The 23,694-nt window shown below is 42.3% G+C and overlaps 1 protein-coding gene across 2 annotated transcripts in view; it reads left to right on the forward strand.

The window, feature by feature from the left end:
* WDFY2 (WD repeat and FYVE domain containing 2) overlaps nt 1-23,694 on the forward strand; it is a 185,122-nt gene that overhangs the window by 49,313 nt on the left and 112,115 nt on the right. For both annotated transcript variants that reach the window (XM_069601456.1, XM_069601455.1), the window contains exon 2: nt 22,490-22,557. In XM_069601456.1, the coding sequence (XP_069457557.1) occupies nt 22,490-22,557 (68 nt within the window). The remainder of the gene's footprint in view (nt 1-22,489; nt 22,558-23,694) is intronic.

Consider the following 23,694-nt stretch of genomic DNA (forward strand, 5'->3'; position numbering starts at 1 on the left):
GTTTGTTTGTTTGTTTTGGGCTGCACTTTGCAGCATGCAGGAATCTTAGTTTCCCAACCAGAGAGCAAACACATGCCCACCCATGGCAGTGAAAGCAGAGAGTCCTAACCACTCATCTGCCAGGGAAGTCCCCCTTTTGTATTTTTATCTTGTTTTTTTTTTTTTTTTAAATTAATTTCCCCCTCTTTTTTATTTTTTTGAAATCTTGGTGGAGGTTCAGATTTTATTGAGTTTTTCTCCTCCTGACATTCAGAAATTTGGGGAATGTGTGGATCTTTTATGATTAATCCTGTCAAGTTCTGAGTAGATGATTTTAGTCTGAAAAACTCATTTGTAAGTTGTCTCTTTCTCCCATAATTTATTTAGTTACTGCTTCTCCTTTACTTGTGATTTTCCCCCTCTGTTTTATTTTCCCCTTTCTGAAATGCCTGTAATACACGTGTTGGGTCCGTTGTGGAGGTGCTGTCTTTTCAGTGAGAGTTTCCGCCTGGTCGCTGTTTTCCTGTGAGTTCTGGGAGCTTTCCCCGAGCAGGTCTTCGCAGGCTCCAGCGTGGTTTTCTGCGGTAGCCAGGCTGCATTTCGGTGCCTCTGTTCTTCCGGCTACCAGTTTCACTTTTACCTTCAAACACTAGTTTCTAATTCTTTTTTCATTTGCCTTTCATTGTATTAGAGATTCAGTGTTTTGAATCTCCCTGAGAACGTAAATTTCAAAATTTGTAAAGTTGTCTTGTTTCTTGCCTTTACGCTAACTGTTCAGAATGTCCCCACCTCTCTTAGCTTCTCTGCTCATCTGCCAAGTGAGGTCTAGTTTGTTCCGTGTTGGTAACTGAAATCTGCTTTGTCAGAGACTCTGTGGGTCATTGTTCAGTTCTTTTCATTACCAGCAAAAAATAGGGGGAAAAGTTAGATGCTTGTAACTTCTCAGCAGCAGCTCAGAGTCCTGATAGCCTGTGTGGGGTAAGGCTGGAGCTGTGGGCAGAGGGACGCAGCTGCAGGGCAGAGGCCTGCTTTGTTGCGAAACAGTCTTCCTTTTGTGTTGCTTTGGCAGCTCTGAGCCTACTGGGGTAGTTTCTCTTCCCCCCGAGTAGCTGCCTGGTCTGGCGCCCAGGCAGAAGCTCCAGGGTGGCCCTTTGTCCAGCGCTGGTCTTGCCCACCTCTACTCCAGGAGCTGTCCACCAGCTGTAAGAGGGGAGCTGGTGGACTTGGCCCCTCTGTGTGTGCATGGAGTGATTAAGAGTTTAAGCCTGAGTTTTACAGCCATTGTATTCTAGTCACTGGCTTGACTGCTTTGTTGTTGTTCAGTTGCTAAGTCAGTGTCCAGTTCTTTGCAACCCCATGGACTGCAGCATGCCAGGCTCCTCTGTCTATGGGTTTTCCAGGCTTGAATACCGGAGTGGGTTGCCATTTCCTTCTCCAGGGGACCTTCCCCACCTGGGGATTGAACCCATGTACCCAGTGCAAAATAAAAAGTGTGGTTTTTTTTTTGGATCCACATTAAAAAAAGAAAAGAATGAAAACCCTCTCTGTGGGCTGGACCCCTCTTTGTGTTTCTAGTACTGATCTTGTTCTGCGATAAGCACTCTACGTGCTTTTCAAAATGAAGGAAATGTAATACTTTGGCCTTATAATGAACAAAGATATTTAAAATATCATGGATCCAGGTAAGGGTCAATTAAACTTTTGTAAATTTACAATACCTTTTAGCATCATCAGAGAGGAAAAGGCTGATGTTTCTCACGTGTTCAGTACCGGAAAAATAACTTTAGAGCAAGGAGGACTTTTTTTTCCTAAAATGTTTATGTACTGATCAACACAATCAAATGTGTTATGTTTGGATTAAGTGGGTTTCATCCACACTAAAAAAGCAGAGTTGGAGGAGAGGGTAGGGAAATATACATAGTTGCCCCGACAGGAAGCCCTAATCCTTTTGAATGGCATCAGAAGAGTTGAGAGATAAATTATGAAGTGATCATCATTTTCCATGCCAGCCTGTAAGAACGGCAGCTTTGTGTAACAGGGAATTTCACAGAGCAGCATGTTTTTTTGTCTGCTGTACCTCTCAGCATGTTAGATGTACCAGATCCAGACCTGAGTAATGCCCTGTGCAAGGTGCTCTGAATGCCTGTACGCCGTTTCCTTGGGTTCCTGTCTTCCATTGTTGTCTAAATCTTGAAAAGGTCACCAGGTTCATTTCTCCTGCTGCCTCATAGTCTGTTTTATTTCTCTTTCTGAGTGGTCAGACGACTTCAGGAATAGTGTGGTGGGTAAGTGAAAAGTGTTAATCGCTCAGTCGTGTCTGTTGGGACCGCCATGGACTATAGCCCGCCAGGCTCCTCTGTCCCTGGAATTCTCCAGGCAAAAATACTTTGGAGTGAGACTGCCTGGGGGTAACTCTTGGCTTGTTCCCTCCAAAGGGAAACACAGTTCCTCATATCTGACATGGAAACAAAAATAGGACCCCCTCTGAATGTTTGTGAGGATTGAGAAGTGAAGGGGGACTTCCCTGGTGGTCCAATGGTTAAGACCCTGAGCTTCCACTGCGAAGGGCTCAGATTTGATCCCTGGTCAGGAAACCAGGATCCTGCATGCCGTGAGGTGTGTCCAAAACAAAAATAAAAAACACAGAGTGATAAAAAGATAAGTCTCTAGTAATACCGGCCTCTTTTTGAAAAAAAATAAAAGAAGTGAAGGATGCAAGTCACAATGTGTCTTCCATAACAGATGCTCAGGGTGTTGGTGTCTTAGTTCAGGAGAGAGAAAGATGGTGTCCCTGGTGTTTCTTAAAAGAGTACTAACCCCATTCATGAGTGCACCACCTGCATGACCTAATTACCTCCCACCTCCTAACTCCATCACAGTGAAGATGAGGATTTCAGCGTATGAATTTGGAGGGAATCCACTTATTCGGAGGAACCTGTTGGGCTGCAGTCCATGGGGTCGCAGAGTTGGTCATGACTGAGCACACACATGCATTTAATTCTGAATCTTTATTATTATCCCTTCTACTACTTTTAGCTAACTGTCTCAGATGGTGAAGAATCTGCCTGCAGGGCAGGAGACCCTGGTTTGATTCCTGGTTTGGAAAGATGCCCTGGAGGAAGGCATGGCAACCCACTCCAGTGTTCTTGCCTGGAGAATCCCATGAACAGAGGAGTCTTGTGGTCTGCAGTCCATGGGGTGGGAAAGAGTTGGACATGACTGAGCGACTAACACTCACTTTGACTTTCATACTTTAAACTTCTGGAGAGAGAGACAGAAGCTTTACCGTAACCATACCACTGCTCTCCATTTCTCTGCTAGCGTCCCCATATCTGGGCAGTGCCAGAGTGGAACTCTCTTCTCAGACTCTGAAAGTTCCCCTGTACATTTTAATCTGGCTTTAATGCTTAATGGAAAGGATTCTCACCAGAAGTTTCTCCTTCTTTTCTGCAAAGTGCTGGATGCCCACCTTTGTTTCTATCAAGGAGCCTGACAATTGTCTGTTGGGTAGCCGTTGATATTTCTTGAAAGAGTTTGGCTTTTGCTGGGTTTTGCTCATGTTCAGGTCCATGAGTCGGTTAGCTTCAGCTGTCTTCACGTTCACCTTCATGCATGCACATTTACACTCACATACTCTGACTATAAGCATGCTTTAGACCGAAAAATTCCTTCTTTTATGATTATCCTTTGTTATCTGAGATAACATCTGGCCATCATCAACTGGTTATTATCAGAACAGACCTGTAGGGCATAAGCAGTAAAACTTGGGAAGTGGCATTCCCAGAAGAGAGGGGCGAAGAGCTAACTGACCTTGACCCATTTAGGCAGGATGGAATACAGCCAGTTCTTCGGCTTTGTGTTCTGTCTTCTTAATTACAGACAGCAAAATCATTGCAGGGTCAGTTAATTGAAAGGACTCACTAAGTATACTTACTTAAGGCTTTGATGGATAGAGCAGCAGGAGAAAGAAAACACAGGTAAACATCAGGGAGGTTTGGAACATTCCAGGGCCTTTCTTTGCACGGAATACTTTTGTTTTTGGATCATGAGCCTTTAAGATCACGTGAGGTAACTTGGTCTAGACAAATAGATCAATGGAACAAACAGGATAGAGTCCAGAAAGAGACCCACACACATACATGGCTAATTGAGCTAATTGATTTATAACAAAGGAGCAAAGGCAGTTTGGTGGAGGAAGGATTCTTTTTTTCAGGAAAAGGTGCTGGAACAGTTGATACCCGCATACTAAAAAGAGAAACTTTCCATGCCTCATACACATACAAAAATGAACACAAAGTGGATTATATACTTCAGTGTAAAACTTAAAGCTGTAACTCTTCTAGCACAAAATCTTTGTGACCAGAATCTGCATTTTACAAAACTGCCAGGTTATTTTTATGCACATTTAAATTTGAAAAGGATTGCCTTATAAAGTGCAATATAAAGATGAGTACTATGTACAGGTGGAGGGGGGTGGGGGAGAAAGACGTGCTTCAGCAGAGGGTCAGCACCCTCAGGGGCATGAAGATCTGATGAATGAGGTCAGTTTCATTGAATGAGTTCACTCGAGAGTTTTCACCAGAGTGCAGTGACAGTTTTTTTTTAAGGACTATATAATGTGCTTTTTGTGTCTAAAATTAAATTTATTCAGATTGTAGAATTCTAAGATCATGCTCTTTTTGTAAAATGAAAGCGCTCGCAAAATGTAGATTTTGCTTTTGTTTGAAATGTTTTTTTCTTGGCAAAATAGAAACCTGGTAAGCCTGTATTTAATTCACCACCCTTTCAGGTTAGTGAGTTAGAGGACTAAGAACAGTTTGGTAGGGTATTGGACAGATGGGCCAGTGAAACGGATGGGGGTCAGATGGTAGAAGACCTGTTAGACCATAGAACCAGACTTGATCCCCACATCTTTGAAGGTTGTGACATAATTGGGTTTGCATTTTAGAAAGTTGACTTCCATGCCCAGTTGAAGGGATTAGAGAAAGGGGAAACAGGAGGAGACCAGGGAGGGGTTTCTCGAGGGTATCAGTGCAAGTGCGACCAAGCCGATATTATAGATAGTATAGAGACAGTGGGTGTTAGTTACATTAAGGGAGGTAGGATTGACAGGGTTTAGCAGTGTATTGGATTTAAGAGCAGTGTAGACAGCAGAGAGAAGACTTTAGTTCCACTAAGGAAAATTGGCAGTAATTAGCAGCCGACTGGATGGAAGAGGTAACTTTACATAATTTAAATTATTCCCTGACTTTAAATTTTGGCCAGTTTAGTATAACTAAGTAAGTGCAAGTCAGCTCAGTTCTCCAAACTCTTATATGGATTGATTTAAATGACTCTAGTGTAGAGTGATTGAGCATCTGTGCAGTGTAGTCCCTCAAAGACAAAGAGAAACTCATTAAAATGAGATCAGAGAGTTAATCCATCTTCACACTTAAGTACTCATTCATGAAAAGCTGTGTGAGTCAGAAAATGCTGATTTCATTCATTTTATTACAGATATAAGTCCTTGGGAGAATGCTGGCTAGTAAAAATACTGGGTTCTGCTAACCTTTTCAGACTTTTATTTTTGCAGGGATTAATTTTACATAGCATGCTTGCTTTACATAATGGCTTTTGGTGGAAGGTCTATATGTTATGTTAGCCTTAGTTCAAGATTCTTATGAATTTCAGTATCTTTTTGCAAATTAATGAATTCTTAAAAAAATTTTAGAAAAGAATTTCATTTCAGCTGTTATTTAACCTGACTTCTCTCCCACAAAAGCAAAACTGAGGGTTGACTGGTAAATAGAAGGTTCTGGTTTTATGGCTTGCTCTCTTTATTTCATTAGTTTCCATGTAAGCTTTTCTATTGACATGGCTTAAATCCAGCATGTTTTCCAAGGGCAGCCAAGCAATAGTGAATTACTTCCGATAATAGATGTTTCTTCAACCAACATATACAGAAATTTTGCTGTTTTAGGTTCATCTACACCTTTTTACACCATATACTTTGATACATCAAGGAAATTCTGCAGAAGCTTATGGGGAAGGTTTATAATATGAAAGGAAAGTTAATGTGATTTTGATTTATGGGATTTATTAACATTCATGAGTATACATTATGTATCTCAAAAGCCCACAGGAAGAAAGGTTGATTATAGGAAGAGAGGATATCTGTATACTTTGGTTTTTCAAGAGAGCATGAGAATTTTTAACCATCCATGCTAAATCATCACTTTACATCAAGCAGAATTGTAGAGGGCAGTAGCTACTGTTGTATGTTTATTTGACCTGACAGAGTAAAGATGTAGTATCATTGTCTTTTTGATTTTCCTGTTTTATCCCTCCTTTGTACTGCTACAAAGCATGTCAGATGCATTTAAAATTTGTGAGAAGTATGAGTAGCCTTAGTTACTTTATAAAATAGCCTGGATTGTAAGGGCTTTTATGATTCCATCCAGAAACTGACTACTTGTTTCTTTGTCATAATGGATAGCAGATGGATGTTTGAAATAATGTAGATTATTTAATGTGGAATCTGAATTCGTTTGTGCCATTTAGTGTTTTCCAGTAGTGGGGAGAATTTAATCACTTAATGAAATATACTTAAGCACTGCAGAAAACAGACATTTTACCCACTCTACTAACTTCAAAGCAGTCCATATGCTATTATTGTCTCCTTTATCATTGACATATGCTACTGTGATTTATATATTGAGAATATTTAATATGAGAATTCTGAAAAATTTTTCTAGAAGGATTATTCTGAGATATTGTACCAATGTCTTCTGGGTATATACATTTAAATAATTTGCCCCAACCGTTTATACCTATTCAGGCATAACTTTTCAAAGCTGTTCATTCATTTTAGAGATCCACAAATTGTTATCTATTCTCTAGAAATAAAAAGTGTTTCATTTGCACGTGATTTATTGATACCTACAAGTGATATCAAACCAACACGGATTGCCAAGTGCATGATGAAAGTGTTCAGTACTGCTTGAATTAATATGCACTACTGTTTCTCTAGTCATAATCTCTCTGTATTCCCAGAGGAGGTCATGCCTTTCTGTTACATACAGTTATATACAGTTGTTGTTATGAGTCAAGGCCTCAAGATTGTTAATAATTTATTGTGGACAGTTTCAAACATATACAACACATGAAAATGACAATGTACCCATCACCCAGCTGCAATATTCAGTCTTTTTTTTTTTTTTTTTTGTAATTCACGTATTTTATTTATTCTTAAAAGTGTTATTGGAGTCTAGTTGAATGATCAGTCTTTTGCCAGGCTTGTGTTGTGTATCTCCACCTTCCGTCCTTTGTTGGGTAGGGATGCTGGAATTCACTTTAAATGAATTCTGGACTAATGTCTTGCTTCCCGTGTTAATGCCATAAATGATAAGTCGTTTTACATTCCACAACATGATTATCATACAGAGTTTAATAATTTCTTCAAATCCCATGGACGGAGGAGCCTGGTATGCAGTCCATGGGGTCGCACAGAGTCGGACATGACTGAAGCGACTTAGCAACAGCAGCAGCAATATTATTTAACATGTTCAAATTTCCCTAATTGAATATATATATATTTTTTTACGGTTGATTTATTCAAAGCAGTATCCAAACAAGGCTCACACACTGAGTTTAAGTATTTTTAAAATGTAATATATATATATATTTGATCACACCACACCCCATGTGGGATCTTAGTTCCCCGACTAGGGATCGAGCCCATTTCCCCTGTGTTGGAAGCACAAGATGGCCAGGGGAGCCCCAGGACAACAGAGTTTTGATGTGATTTTTTCCCACCGTCTTCCTCTGTAACTTTCATCAATTCTTTAATTCCTGTAGATTCCTAGCACCTTCACACAGTCACTGGGAATGATTGTGTTTTTGCTTCATTCATCCTAGGGTGTTTTGTAAAGGATAAAGAGAATTAGAAAAAGGCAGACAAAACGGATGGACTTTATGTTTTCTGCCGTACTCTATTTAATTCATTAGTGGAAATTACTTCCCAAAGCCAGGTTCTGCTCAACTTGTGTCCGTCTTTTTCAAGGATAATTTCCAGTCACTGTTGAATTATAATAAATTGTATTGAAAAATGTATAGGGATGGTCAGAAAGCTCATTCTGGTTTTTCTGTAAAACAGTATGCAATTTTAGTTTTTTTTTTTCTTTTTGGTCTAAAGTTCTAGGGTATCAGGAAAATAGTAGGAGAATAGCTGAGTTACAGTCACCATCATGATCTGATCAGTTCAGCTAGGAAAGGAAATAACTTAAGATCTCCAGGATTCAAAAGGTTAAAAACTTTAAAACTCCCCTATTAGAGTTTTGGGGCCTGGGTTCCTGGCCGGAGAACTAAGATTGCACAAGCCACTGTGGTACAGCCAAAAACGAAAGAACAAAATACTGGCTAGTGGCATCTCCCACCATCTGCCTTCATCATCAGCATGCCTCTCCGGGCTGGAAATGTTGGCGTCACCTTTGACTCTTTCTCCTTCCCTTGTTGATTCCTCCTTAGTCACGTATCTAGGATTTGATTCTTCCTCTTTATTGCCCTTATTCCCCTGACACCACTGTGTTTTAACATGTAGATCCCCATAGCAGGCTCTCACTGGTCTTCCAGCCTTTAATTTTTCTCCTGTCTAACCCAGGCTGCTCACTGCCAAAGCAGTCTTTTGAAAAACACCCCCTGTCATTATCTACCTTTAGATAACTTTAGATAACTAGGTAACTTCTCCTGGTTACTCCTGGTTCAGAAACTCTGCTTGGTTACTTTTTTCATAGGCTATCAAGACTAATTCTTCCAAACCCTGAGTTTCAGTTGAATCCTGGAAGGGTACCCTTCTGCCCTTCCCTGCTGGAGTGAGCAAGTGTATCCCTTTTACGCATTCTTGGCCCAGACGCCCTCTGCAGACCTGTTCTAAGTAAAGCCAGTCTGTCCGCAGATGATCTAATTGCTGTGACGCCGGCCACTCTATGAAGACTACAGTTTCTGAGAGAGTCTTTCTGCTGTGTTTCTCTTTTTAAAGCTTAAAAAAAATTGTTTTCTTTGTTAATTGTGGAAAATATTAATAGACAACCATTTGTCTATTTAGCACATAAGTATACAATTCAGGGGCATTGGGTGTGTTCACATGTTGTGCGGCCATCATTACTATCCCTTTCCCAAATGGAAATTCCATACCTGTTGAGCAGTAACTCCCCACCCTCCCCTCCCCCAGCTCTGATGTGTTTTGTTTGTTTGTGAAAATTTAAAATTATTTTTATTTATTGGGCTGCACGGGGAGTCTCTGTCTTCACTGTGGCACGCAGGGTCTTCAGTTGCAGCATGTGGGATCGAACCCAGGCCCCCTGCACTGGGACTCTTAGCCTCTGGACCACCAGGGAAGTCCCTCTGTGGTGTCTTTCAGGTGTAAAATTCTTGGCCATTTTACTACCTTGAAAGGGAGCAGTTCATCTTTCTACAGATTCAGAAGGGCGGCAGCCAGGGGCATCCTGTGTGAGTCACTGCTCTTTCAGTCATTAAGTCCCTATTGAGCGATTGTCACGTGTTGGCTGCAGGAAGAGAGTGGTGAGTGGTATGACAAAGACCACGCCTTCCCACTGCGTGCACAGTCAAGAACTATATCTAATTCCATATTGTTCCTCTAGTGATTCCATCACATGCCTCCTGATGAGTGATATTGACGAACACTGTCGTACTGTTGACTTGCTCAAACCAGCTGCTCAAGGCTTGTCCTCATGACTCTCTGTCCTGTGAGGGGCTGTGACTTAGGAGCAGATGGGGTCTCTGATGCTAACTAACATCCAGAAACTGCCCAGCCTCTGAGCTCTGGGGCATTCCTGGTGCTTCCCTGTGGGCTGTTCTTCATCATCACACTGGGAATGTGTTCATTTTTTTCTCTTTTCTTTTTTTCTTTAATGTATCTTTATGACCTTTTCTAAGCATCCCTCTTATGCTAAGTACTGTATGTATTCAAAATTAAAGTACTGTAGGTATTAAGAAAATCAAAGATAAAAATATTTAAAGATAAACATTTTGAAGTCTTTAAGAAATTACTTGTCCAGTGGGGCAAAGGACCAGCATTGCTCACTGGCATTGATGGCTAATGTAACTGTCCTTACATTGGCAAGATACGGTGTGATCCTGAAGCTTAATTTTGCCCAGGAGTCCCAGAGGCTTGTAGGGGAGTTATGCTCACATGGGAGAGCAGATAGCCAGGTAACAGTTGTTATGGGGAAGGAGTTTTGAGAATGGTAAAACCCACAACTGTGCCAGGGCAGGAAGTCTGTGCTTAAACATTAGCCACTGAGTTAAATTACCAAGAAAACAAAATATGCAAAACAAGTCTCCACTGCAAGTAAACTATTTGCAGGCACAGAATAGGGTTTATCAGTAATAAAAGGACTCAGAATTAGGGGCTTGTTTCTCTCAAGACTCTTACTACTGATTGATAAAGATAACAATTACCTGTATTTCATGTGTGTTTGTAATCTCTCCTCTGACATCTGGGTTTGTTTAATCTCATTTGGAGATTTCATTTTATAGATTTTTAAAAAACAATGACAAGAGATCTAGGAGATATGGGTTTGATCCCTGGGTGGGAAAGATCCCCTGGAGAAGGAAATGGCAACCCTCTCCAGTATTCTTGCCTGAAAAACCCCATGGACAGAGGAGCCTGGTGGGCTACAGTTCAAGGGGTGGCAAAGAGTCACACACACTCACACGAAAACCAATGAAGGTATTGCCATTTGGTCGTGACTTTTAAAACTCTAAATGTAAAGGCTTTGGTGACCTTTGGTGGAAGAGAAATTATCCAGCTGGTTAAAATGCCCTGGGGGGGATGGCTGCGGTTAGCACCCCTTGATGAAACACGAGGCTGTAAATGATTGGAATGACTGTTTTTGTTTTTAAAGCTGGAGTTCCTTTCAAAGCTCAAGGTGTTGAACTATAAAACAGCCACATCTCTTCTCCAGCTGCTGATTGCTAGGTTCCTACAGCCGTGGGAAAAGAAGTCCAAGTGTCTGTGGTTCAGCAGAGTTGTTTAGGTCTGATGTAGTGAGCTGGTTAATACTTGGAACTGAGCTGCCTGGCACTGTGGTCTAGAATCTGGAGAGCTCCCAGCTTGAGCCCCTGACTCTGAAATCCCCCAGCCGCCTTCATTCAGTCTACACAGCAGCCTCTGTCTATCCTGGGAAAAACCCTCCATACAAAAATACACAGTGTTTTGTAGAAGATTTGATTTAGTTTCTTTACTCCGTGTGATCTGAATGCATATAATGAGAATGTCATAGTCAGTTCTTACTACGAATAATCATAGAAAAAAAAAAAATCTTTCAGCTCTGTTTTCCAAGAATCTCCACGACATTCTCTCTGCATTAGAGGCACTTTTTTTTCCCCTTGAAGCATGTCACTGTGAAAACTACAAAAAGACATTGACTCACATCCCACTGCTCAAAGTTCTCTTAGTCTGCAGATTGATAGGGATTGCCTTTGTTAGTAAGGAGGTTGTAATGTGTGATCTAGTAGAAAAGTAATCCCTGAAAATTCAGGGTCTTCAAAACACAGTAGGATTCACTCCCTGCACCTCCACCCCAAGTGGTGGCAAAAATAACAATTGTCCCCCAGGGAAATGAAGCTCATCGCTATGGTAACTAATGAAGGTTGCTTCATTCTAGGGCACATTCTTAAAAGCCTGGATTTATTCGACATGGGTAGACGCCCCGTCTTATTTTACCCAGTAGCTTAGCAACCTGTGGCCTCCTGGTTGTCACCGCCTCCAATCTTCCCTCTTCCTTCAAAAAAGTGACCTATATAGATGGCTTTTTATTGTGGGCACTGTGAATTTGGTTCAGTCTTAGGTATGTTTATAGTGACCTTATTTTCTGGACCAAAAAATTAGGACATGTGCGGGTTCTGAGAAGTAAAGGGCTTTCCTCCTACCTCCCTGGCAGCCCTCACTGAGGTCTTCAGGGATCTTTTTTGGTTCTGCATCGCTTACCTTTTGGTGTTACTCATGGCTTTGTCTTTAGCCCTCTCCTTTTTCTTCACTGATGACTTACCTACTGCTTGTGTGTAGTGACTCCCAGATGTTAATTTTTCAGCTCAGGTCTCTCACTGGACTGCAGGCAGGCAGTAGTAGGTAGCTCACTAATTCAGTCTGCAGGTTCAGCAAGTTCAAGATGAAGTCAGCATTGCCCCCCACAGGAATCACTTATTGAAGAATGGCACCACCATTCACACAGCACTCCACCTCTGGGGCCAGCCCCGAAGGACAGCCCCCGGGGCCAGGTGCTCGTACAGCGTTTCCTGGTGTGGTATGTGCGCTCAGTGTGTGTCTGTACAACCCCATGAACTAGAGCCCACCAGGCTCCTCTGTCCATGGCATTTCCCAGGCAAGAACACTGGCGTGAGTTGCCATGCCCTTCTCCAGGGCATCTTCCCCACCCAGTGTTTCTGATCTCCTCTCTCATCCAAGGCCTCCTCCTTTTTTGCTTGTTGTTCTGACCACATCCTCCAATGTGGTTACTTTAGGGTAACCAGGCTTCTCCAGTCTTCTCCTGAACAAACAAAAATATTCGGAGTTTGTGGCCGGCTGCTCACCCTCCATCAGCTTCCCAGCATCCTCAAAGTAAGAATCCAGACTCTTCAGGGTGGCAGAGCCCTCGAAAGCTTCACCCACCGTCCCCTGACCCAGCTCTGTCGTCAGAGTAAGATGCTCGCGATGCTCCTGGAACAGTGCACGGGCTTCTCCCTCCCGTGGATCTTAGTGCACAGCTGGCATTTGTTTTTGTGCATTTCATGTACTAGTCCCTTTTGTTGTTGTTGTTCAGTAGCTAAGTCGTGTCTGACTCTTTGCGACCCCATAGACTATAGCACGCCACATTCCTCTGTCTCCGACTGTCCCCTGGAGTTTGCTCAAATTCAGGTCCGTCTCACCCTCTGCCACCGCCTTCTCCTTTTGCCTTCAGTCTTTCCCAGCATCAGGGTCTTTTCCAATGAGGCGGCCCTTCGTATCAGGTGGCTAAAGCATTGAAACACCAGCTCTAGCAACAGTCCTTCCAGTGAATTATTCAGGGTTTATTTCCTTTAGGATTGACTGGTTTGATCTCCTTGCTGTCCAAGGGCCTCTCAAGAGTCTTCTCTCCAGCACCGTAGTTTGAAAGTATCAATTCTTTAGCACTTAGCCTTGTTTCTGGACTAACTCTCACATCCGTACAGGTTTTTAATAAAATGTTTGTTGAATGAATTAATGATCAAAAAGTCAGTGATTGGACTTCCCTGGTGGTCCAGTGGTTAAAATTCCTCCTGCCAATGCAGGGGACTCGGGTTCCATCCCTGGTCTAGGAAGATCCCACATGCTGTGAAGCAACCAAGCCCAGGCGCCTAGAGCCTGTTCTTTGCAACAAGCGAAGCCCCCGATTGCCACAATTAGAGAAAGCCCGCCCACAGCAATGAAGACTCAGCAGCACCAAAACTAAAAAAAAAAAAAGAGGTCATTGATTGAATGTGTAAGTGCGCTTGTGGGGCAGTGGGGTAGAATTCCTAACTTTGAGGATTTTAATAGTTTTAGAAAACGCAAGTTGTTCCCAACCCGGTAGTTCATTGTCCCCGCCAGGATAAGTGGACTTAAAGATGGCTAGAATGTAGAACAGAGGGTATATTCCTGGATAGGATGTGGAACGGTGGACCTGGTGTGGTGCCTGGCTGTATATCTCTGTATAAACGTGCACACACACACAGACACGTGGGCAGATACACAGTTCAGCAACCGTGTCCAACTCAACTCCACTGGCAGCATCTGAGTATTAGCACTGGTCAAAACAAGAAAGTCGAACAGAAACCTGCAAAAATCTCATAAAGGAAGCACCCCCCCAACACACACACACACACTTGATTGTACCCCTCTGTGTGATCATAATGGCTGCTGAGCTGGGGCAGGCTGTGAGGAGCACACATCTGTCCTGGCTGAGGTTGTAGCTCAGACAGGCGCTGGATTCAGGTCTTTGGAATAACTTGTGGGGGGCGGGGATGGGAGGCAGCCTGGGAATACCATTCCCTTTCTTATTTCTTTGGAGTATCAGTGGATGCTGGCACTGAGAATGGAAGGATTTCTAGTCCCTTCCCATCATCTCAGCACAGTGTACAGATTTTCTGGTGTCAGCCTAACTCAGTTGCTGCCCTTCTGTGTGAGTCTGTGCAGGTATAAATAGAGACTTCCTGACTAGGACAGGTGACCAGAGGGAGGAATTTTTGACCGGTCTTTCTTGTATGTCAAATGATGAGCACCAGTTGGGAACCTCATATGGGGCTTGGCCCTGGGGCAGATGCTAAGTAAGATAAAATGTAGTTTCTTCTGACTGTATTTAGAGCTCAGTCATGGAGCCAACCAGCTCTGATGATAGGGGAGTTTTTGATAAATGCACATTTATCCAACATCTATTTTAACCTTCAAAAAAATTTTTTTAGGTCTAAGGAATAATATTTCAGGACCATATTTTAAAGTAATTTTTACTTGTTGAAATGTGGTCAGCTATGTCCAGGGTATTTTCAAAATAGCCCACCTGTTCAACTGACTGAGCCCCACTGGGGGGGCCTTATCTTGCTAGTTTTGAGATGAGCACTGCTTCTCCCCAGTGTGTTTCTGCCTACTGCTGAGAACTTGGGGGAGAAGAGGCTGGGGGAGAAGAGGCTAGGGGAGAAGAAAACAGGACGTGGCAAAGTGGCCTGGGCCGTGCTGTGTTGGTTTTCTTCTTCACCCCAAGACTTTGCGTGGGCGACAAATGCAGTTTCTCTGCATTTCAGCAGGTCATGCGTTTTTCTTCTCCAGGACACTGACCTCTACTGGTTTAACTCTGACTCTTAATCAACAGCTGTTACTTCTTAAATTTTTTTTTTTCAAAGAAAAAAGTTTTTTGTGTTGTCTTTAAAATGTAATTTGCGAAAAAATGAGCACTTGACTTATAGGCTTTGTACAGTGGAATTTACATTTATCTAAGAAATTCTGAGCCTTCCAAATTGTGCTTTTGACCTCTGGGATGCAGTGTCTTTTTTCCCTTTTTAAACTGCTGTTACAACTCTGACTATAAGAGAACAGGTGTTTTTATCGCATTTTATTTTTAGATTGTAAAATTTGTCAGTTATCAGATACATGTTCAGGTAAAGAAGCTAACATGTTGATATTTAGTGAAGACAACACAGAGTTTAAAATAACTGCATCCGCTCACTAGTTATGGGTAAATCACTTAAGCTGTGTTGGGCTTATACTTTTGTCTCTAAAGGATGGTTTCTGTTTCATAGGGCTTTGCAGTGATTAAATGTATATGCAAAGTGTTTGAGGGGCTGTTATTTCTGTAGAAATGTTTGTTACTGTTATTCAAATTAAAGCTAATATTATCCTGCCACCTTTTTGACTTGTACAGCTATTTTAAAAAATCTTTAACCAAGTCTGTGCTAATTGTGTTGATTCGATGTGTACCTTTTTTTAACCAAGATTTTTAGGAACACTGTTACTTTAAAAACAAAAATGTGTGTGTGTTTATATATTTTAAAAATAATTTATGCTTCTGAAAGACCACTGGCTCAGCTAACATTAGAATAGTGTAACAACCTTTGTGCTCATAGTATAGATGCTGCTGTGGACTTAAATATTCATAACCTAAAAGTTGAGAGTTATGTTTTATTTGGTGGGCATGTTTAGGACTTCAAGCCCAGGAGACAGCATTTTAAGTAACCCTGAGAGAACAACTCCAAGGAGGCAGGGGAGCAACCAGCTTACATAGAAATTTTACAATAAGGCAGATAGTCTGAACATCAGATGATGATTGTTAATGAAAGAAAACCAGATATCCCAGGTTAACAAATTTAGCACTTTTCTACGTATGGGAACATGCAGAGTCGGGGCTCACTGAAATCATTTCTTTGATAGGCATCTTGGCTATCGGGAGTCAGTATCCTGTGTCTTCACATCCTGAGCTTCCTCAGGGCTCACTGTGGGGAATGGCTACAGTCTGATGTCTGATAGATGGCAGGTATTTTTTCCTTCCTGAGTTCCCTCAGGGCTCAACCAGCTCACCGTCAGTAGTGGCAGCAATTGCTAATGGCTGTGGCATTCTTGTTTACTGATTTAGCAGGAAGTTATTGACTATGCCAAAGCCTTTGACTGTGTGGATCACAACAAACTGTGGAAAATTCTGAAAGAGATGGGAATACCAGACCACCTGACCTGCCTCTTGAGAAATCTGTATGCAGGTCAGACAGCAACAGTTAGAACTGGACATGGAACAACAGACTGGTTCCAAATAGGGAAAGGAGTACGTCAAGGCTGTATATTGTCACCTTGCCAGTTTAACTTCTATGCAGAGTACATCATGCGAAATGCCGGCCTGGATGAAGCACAAGCTGGAATCAAGATTGCCGGGAGAAATATCAATAACCTCAGTATGCAGATGATACCACCCTTATGGCAGAAAATGAAGAGGAACTAAAGAGCCTCTTGATGAAAGTGAAAGAGGAGAGTGAAAAAGTTTGCTTAAAGCTCAACATTCAGAAAACTAAGATCATGGCATCCGGTCTCATCACTTCATGGCAAATAGATGCGGCAACAGTGGAAACAGTGTCAGACTTTATTTTTCTGGGCTCCAGAATCACTGCAGTTGGTGATTGCAGCCATGAAATAAAAAGACGCTTGCTCCTTGAAAGAAAAGTTATGACCAACCTAGATAGCATATTAAAAAGCAGAGACATTACTTTGCCAACAAAGGTCCGACTAATCAAAGCTATGGTTTTTCCAGTAGTCATGTATGGATGTGAGAGTTGGACTATAAAGAAAGCTGAGCACCAAAGAATTGATGCTTTTGAACTGTGGTGTTGGAGAAGACTCTTGAAAGTCCCCTGGACTGCAAGGAGCTCCAATCAGTCCATCCTAAAGGAAATCAGTCCTGAATATTCATTGGAAGGACGGTGCTGAAGCTGAAGCTCCAATACTTCGGCCACCTGATGTTAAGAACTGACTCATTTGAAAAGGCCCTGATGTTGGGAAAGATTGATGGTGAGAAAAGAAGGGGATGACAGAGAATGAGATGGTTGGATGGCATCACCAACTCAATGGACATAAGTTTGAGTAAACTCTGGGAGTTGGTGATGGACAGGGAGGCCTGGAGTCCTGCAATCCATGGGGTCACAAAGAGTCCATGACATGACTGAGCAACTGAACTGAACTGATTCCATTTCTCAGGCTTCCCAGGTGGCACTATCGGTAAAGAACCTGCCTGCCAATGCAGGAGGCGTAAGAGACATGGGTTTGATCCCTGAGTTGGGAAGATCCCCTGGAGGAGGAAATGGCAACCCACTCCAGTATTCTTGGCTGGAGAATCCCACGGGCAGAGGAACCTGGAGGACTACAGTTCATAGGATCGCAAAGAGTCAGATGCAGCTGAAGCGACTTAGCACCTAGCACCACCACCATTCCCATTTCTCAGTGCCTTTATCTGTAACCCACATGTAAGAAGCTGCTCCATGTGTAATCGAAACTCAGATGATCTGTAGTAACTTTTTTTTGTTTGTTTGTTTGGTTTTTTTGGTTTTTTTTGTAGTAACTTTAAACTCAGTATATTGAAGTGAAACTTGCCTTGTTTTCCTGCCGTCCTCTCCCCTGCTGCCCGCCATTTGTTAGGGAGCAGCTCTGCACAGTGTAGTGGTGTCTGAAGGTGGATGCCTGGTTCACCCTGGGGCTCTGTGCAGCCCATGACATTTGTGAAAGCGTTTATCTCAGATTGAGACTTGAACCTGGCCAAAACCCACAGTCTTCCAACTGAGATCACTTACCTGATTTAAGGAGATAATAAAGCTCAGGTCCTTGATGTCTCATTGCTGAAAGAATTCAGTGGGAGACGAAGCGATAGGTAAGAAGTAGATTTATGTAGAGAGAAACACACTCTATGGACAGAGTTGGGCCACCTCAGAAGGCAAGAGTGGCCTCGAAATGTGGTGTGGTTAGCTTTTATGGGCTGAGTGATTTCATCAACTAATGAATGGAAGGGTTATTCCAACTATTTTGGGGAAGGGGTGAAGATTTCCAGGAATTGGGCCACTGCTCACTTTTTGGGTTTTGATGATTGGCCTCGAAACTGTCATGATGCTTATGGGCGTGTCATTCAGCGGGCTGATGTGTTACAACAAGCATGCTATACTGAGGACCTAGGTCTAGTGGAAGTCACCTCTTCCCCAAATCTAATCAGTTTCTGTCATGTCCTCAGGGTATGTCATTCTGTTAAAGATTATGACCTACCCCCTTCCCTCCTGTTTCATTAATAATCATACCCACCTCTTGAGATTCCCTTGGGCAACAAGATCTAACCAGTCAATCCTAAAGGAAATTAGCTCTGAAAATTAACTAGAAGAGCAACTAAAGAGCCTCTTGATGAAAGTGAAAGAGGAGAGTGAAAAAGTTGACTTAAAACTCAACATTCAGAAAACTAAGATCATACCATCTGGTCCCATCACTTCATGGCAAATAGATAGGGAAACAGTGAGAGACTTTATTTTGGGGGGCTCCAAAATCTGCAGATGGAGACTGCAGCCATGAAATTAAAAGACGCTTACTCCTTGGAAGAAAAGCTATGACCAACCTAGACAGCATATTAAAAAGCAGAGACATACTTTGCCAACAAAGGTCAAAGGTCAAAGCTAGAGGTCGCAAAGAGTCTCGACTTGCACGACTGAGCGACTGAACTAAACTGATTCACTGAAAGGACTGCTGCTGAAGCTGAAGCTCCAATCCTTTGGCCACCTGATGCAAAGAGCTGACTCATTGGAAAAGACCCTGATGCTGGGATAGGTTGAGAGCAGGAGAAGGGGACGACAGAGGACGAGATGGTTGGATGGCATCACCGACTCAATGGACATGAGTTTGAGTAAACTCTGGGAGATAGTGAAGGACGGGGAAGCCTGGTGTGCTGCAGTCCATGGGATCGCAGAGTCAGCCACGGCTGAGTGACTGAACAACCAAGAAATGTCTCAGGATAACCAGCTTGTTAGGAATCTGGATGCCAGATTCTTTTACAGAACCGAGAGAGAAGTGGTGAGGAACCAACGTCAAGAGGTGGAATAGAGAGGGAGAGTCAGGAAGGAAGTAAAGTAAAAAGGGCCATTGGTTTTTCAAATCATCTCAGAATGGCCAGCATTTGTAAGAGGTGTGTTAATCTCCTCTTTTCATAGGTGGACAGGGTCAGATTATCTCCCTGTGAGCTGATCAAAGGCACTTCAGTTAAACACTTAGGCAGAGGGGCAGGGTCCTCTGAGGCAGGCTCTTGCCTATAATAACAACAGCAATGAAAAGCAAGTGAAAGAAATAGCTCCAACTGGTTCTTTGGTTCCAATTGGTCTTCCAGTTGGTTCTTCTCTGCAACATAACCACTGGACAGCCAGGGAACTCCCTCATGCTTATTTTCTAATGAGGGAGTCAATTGTGATTGAGCAGGACTCTATGGGGCCTTCCCAGGACAGAACCCTGCCCTGTTCCTCTCTGAAATACTTTGATGATAATATCTGGTACATACATCATGAGTTTTTTTTAACAGATGTGAAAACTCCCACCAAATGGAAGATGTTACGTGCTCGATGGCCATGGGCTCATAACCCGCGTAACCGCGTTCTATGCATAATGGTTTGCATCTGCTAACCCCAAACTCCCAGTCTGCCCCTCCCTCACTTCCCCTCCGCCTTGGCAAACACAGGTCTAGAAACGGAATGCTTTAAATAATTATAATGTGGTAACGGAAAGTCACAATCCCCTTCCTTTCTAGAGATTGCTGTTGTTACTTGAATGGTGCAGTTATCTGTTCAGTGACTTTTCCAAGCTCTTTCTGCAAAGACTGTATTTCTTGTTGCATGTGATCATTGAAATTTCTGTTCTTCTATCTCTGAGGTCAACCAGTGATTTCATTAAGGAGAAAAAGGTCTTCCTTCCCTTTAAATTCTTTTGGCAAACACTGCCCTGGAAAGCCCTTCAGACCTAGAGATCTGAGAGAAAGGCCAGTTTCTTCTCTACTCCCTCAGTGAACCACTTGGCAAATTAAAACACACATCCCCCAGATTTGAAGGACTGGGTTCCAGCACCCTGGTACCTGCAAGCCACTCTGTGAACACGAGCTGCAGTCCCCTTAGCTACCTGCTATATGAATGGGGCATGCATGATGGTAGCTGCAAGTAAGATGTGACATTTACTGCCACAAGCCTGCTTCTTCATCAGGCATTCCCACGGATGCTGCAAGTGTCTAACTAGACTTCATAATTCTGAAACAGTGATTCTGACAGTTCTTCCCAGCTCCATAACTGATTTGGTACAGGGACTGATTCTTGGAACTTCCTGTTATACCGTTTTCCATGATGGCACTCTTTTATTTATTCTTGTTGAGATAATAGTCTCCATATTAAAATGTATTGGTGTAATTATGAAAAGAATTTAAGTGAAGGCTGATTAGGTGTATAAATAATTGAATGTATTGAATTATTTATTAGGAATTATTTTCCATTACACCTGTCCATCTCACAGATTGGCTGGCTGACCGAAAAGATGGAATTCTACAAGTATAGCTAGTTGTGTCCTGGTATATCGCTACATCGACTCTTGTGGCTACACAGAGAAAATGGCACGTCCTTGTTGTGTCTGTAGTTAAGTCTTTTCCTCTTGTTGGGTGACCCACTGATTAACTGGCGAAGAAATCCAATACAGTTTAAAACTTAGTCTAAGGTAATGACTTAAATAGTCTATTTAGATATTGTCCTGTTCTCTCTGAGATGAAAATGCTCAGTGCCCGCCTTTTACCCCGGGATGGTGCAAGGGTATGGGGTGAGAGCTGTGGTGTACATGCTGTCCTGGCAGCCATGGGCACTGTTCACTTCCCTTGGTTTGATGTTGGCTACTTCCTCTGGTCTCTGGGGCAGTGTCCCTTTACCTCCTAGTTGTGTTGGCCTTGTGGGTGGGTGCTGGTGTAACCTGTGGTCGGGCCTTTCTGGTTGATAAGAACCTGGCAGTATCCCCGACAGCATCATTTTCTCTTTGACTCCTCCTCTCCAAGCTCTCCTGGATGTGTTCTTGTTCAGTCACTCAGTCGTGTCCAACTCTTTGTGACCCTGTAGATTGCAGCATGCCAGGCTTCCCAGTCCTTGACAATCTCTTGGAGTTCACTCAAACTCATGTCCATTGAGTTGATGATGCCATCCAACCATCTCATCCTCTGTCCTGGATGTCTACCACGTGTCCATCTGGTGTGGACCCTCATCCCCCACCTTGTTGCAGGATTACCCGGTTCCCTGGTGGGTTCCACAATCAGTCCTCTAGCTCAGTAATCTGAGTCTCAAGAGTTTTATCCTTGTTTGACCGTGTTTGGAAAAACCCTCTTTTGAGACAATGGCCTAGCTTGTAAGACTGAATTTACTGGTAAGCCTTCTTTGTGTGTCAGATGTTGCGTATTGCTTCATTATCTCTTCCTGTGTTCTTCCCTAGTAAATCCCAATTACTGCCCAGGGAGATGAATGCTTCCAGCAGACTAGGGCAAAGGCCGTATACTCCAAGAGCAAAACAGCTACAAGGATAATTTTTGAACACTGTCACACGTGGGTATATAAATACATATGAGGATAAAATTTAATTATCCTTAAATATTTAATTATAAAACAATCATATAATTCTAAATATATGCAGCCTTAAATTTAAGGAATTTAGTATCTTTTGAAAAGCATAAGTGGTGTGTATGTGCACATATATATAATGTGTGATATATATATATAGTTAGGATCTATATTGATGTGTTGTATAGACATATGTTATAAACAAACGTGATACATATTTATATGTAATATATATTATTTAATTATAGCACTATGACTATGTCATGTACACACACAGGGTTGAGCCTTGAACAACTAGAGGCAGTGATTCTCCGTGCGGTTTAGAATCCGCACATAGGGCTTCCGTGGTGTCTCGGTAAAGAATCCACCTGCCAGTGCAGGAGACACAGGTGCGATCCTGATTTGGGACGATCCCACATGCCTTTGAGCAGCTATGAGCATGTGCCCTAGAGCCCGGGAACCACAACTTCTGAAGCCAGCGTGCCCAGAGCCCATGTTCTGCAGCAAGAGAAGACACCACACTGAGAAGCCTGCACACTGCAATGAGGAGTAGCCCCCACTCGCTGCAGCTGGAGGAAAGCCCGCCCAGCAGTGAAGACCCAGCACAGCCATCAATCAATAAATAGATAAAATTATGTTAAAAATGAAATCTGCACATGACTGTATAGTTGGCTTTCTGTACCTGTGGTTCCACATCTGCAGAGTCAACCATTCGTGGCTTGTGTAGTACTGTAGTGCATATTTGATGAAAAACAATCCACTTATAACTAGGCCTGTACACTTCAAACCTGTGTTGTTGAGGGTCCACTGTATATATATTTAAGACCTCCTATCAACTTTCCCATGACCAAAAATAGTGTGATTTAAACACCCATTTCTTTTGTTGCAGGACTGTTCGCGTGTGGTTAAAGAGAGACAGTGGACAGTACTGGCCAAGCATATACCATGTGATGCCTTGTAAGTATCTGGATCTCTGTCTTTAAGAATCAGACATGGACCCCAACTCCCCTTCCTTCTCAGATTGCCTGCGCTGTGTTCTCTTGAGTAGAAATGCATGAGGGTTGGGATTATCATTATAATGGAAAGGATTATATCATTTTATATTTATATTTATAATGATATCATTGTATCATTCTCTGTGTAAAATGAGAAAATTGTTTTGAAACTGACTGTATATACACAGTTTCTGAGTAAGATTAATGGAAGGACTTCAATACCTAGGCTCCCTGCTTACAGTTGTCTCCCTCTCATTTCCAACTTTTGTTTAACTTTTTTGTAAAGTAGTTCCTTAGACAATTCAAAATTTTGTCCAGTGATTACATTTGTGAAGTAAATTTGTTCTTACATTATTGTTCTATTATTTGTTCAAATTCAGGACATTCAGCATTGAACATTCAGCTCTCAAAAGGATTTGCTGTGGATTCAAATGTTCTAATTAGAAGTCTGTCTCATTTCCCCAAAAGCTCCTATGAGAAATATGTCCTTGCACTGATAAATAGTGAATCTTTCAAATATACTTTTAAAAAAAGATGACTAATTCTTGGATTTTTGAACTGGCAGAAGTTCCCCTGCAGGGAGAGAGCTGTTGCCCATGTCCCACAACCCCCTCCCCAGATAGGCAATTTCTTTCTTTATAGTCTATGGTTTTATCAAACTTAATGAAGTTTGGGTATCTTATTCCATATTTATTTTAGTGTAATTATTTGAATTCATTGTCAGTCATATTGTTAAACGTTTCTGTTACTCCCCTTCCTGCAAACCTTAATTGAAATCAGCATACTAGAAAAATGCCCTGGGCTTGTCGTCTGGGTCTCTGTACCCTCTGGCTTCCTGCAATGTGCGCCTCTTCCCTTGCTACCAGCATCCCTGTTTGAGTAGTATATGCCACAGCATACAACCCAGAAAAATTCATGCTGCACTATAGATATGCTAAAGCTTACGCCTCTGGCAAAAGAAGACTGTGATAAGCAACAGTTTTGCGTGTTTATGAACAAATATGTTATTAAGGATGTAATGGATTTCTGTGATTTCAGATTTATCTTTGAGGTTTGCATTTCTTTAGAATTGTAGTGAATAGATGATAACCATGTAGTT

The sequence above is a fragment of the Ovis canadensis genome, chromosome 10 (assembly GCF_042477335.2).
Source record: "Ovis canadensis isolate MfBH-ARS-UI-01 breed Bighorn chromosome 10, ARS-UI_OviCan_v2, whole genome shotgun sequence".
NCBI lineage: Eukaryota > Metazoa > Chordata > Mammalia > Artiodactyla > Bovidae > Ovis > Ovis canadensis.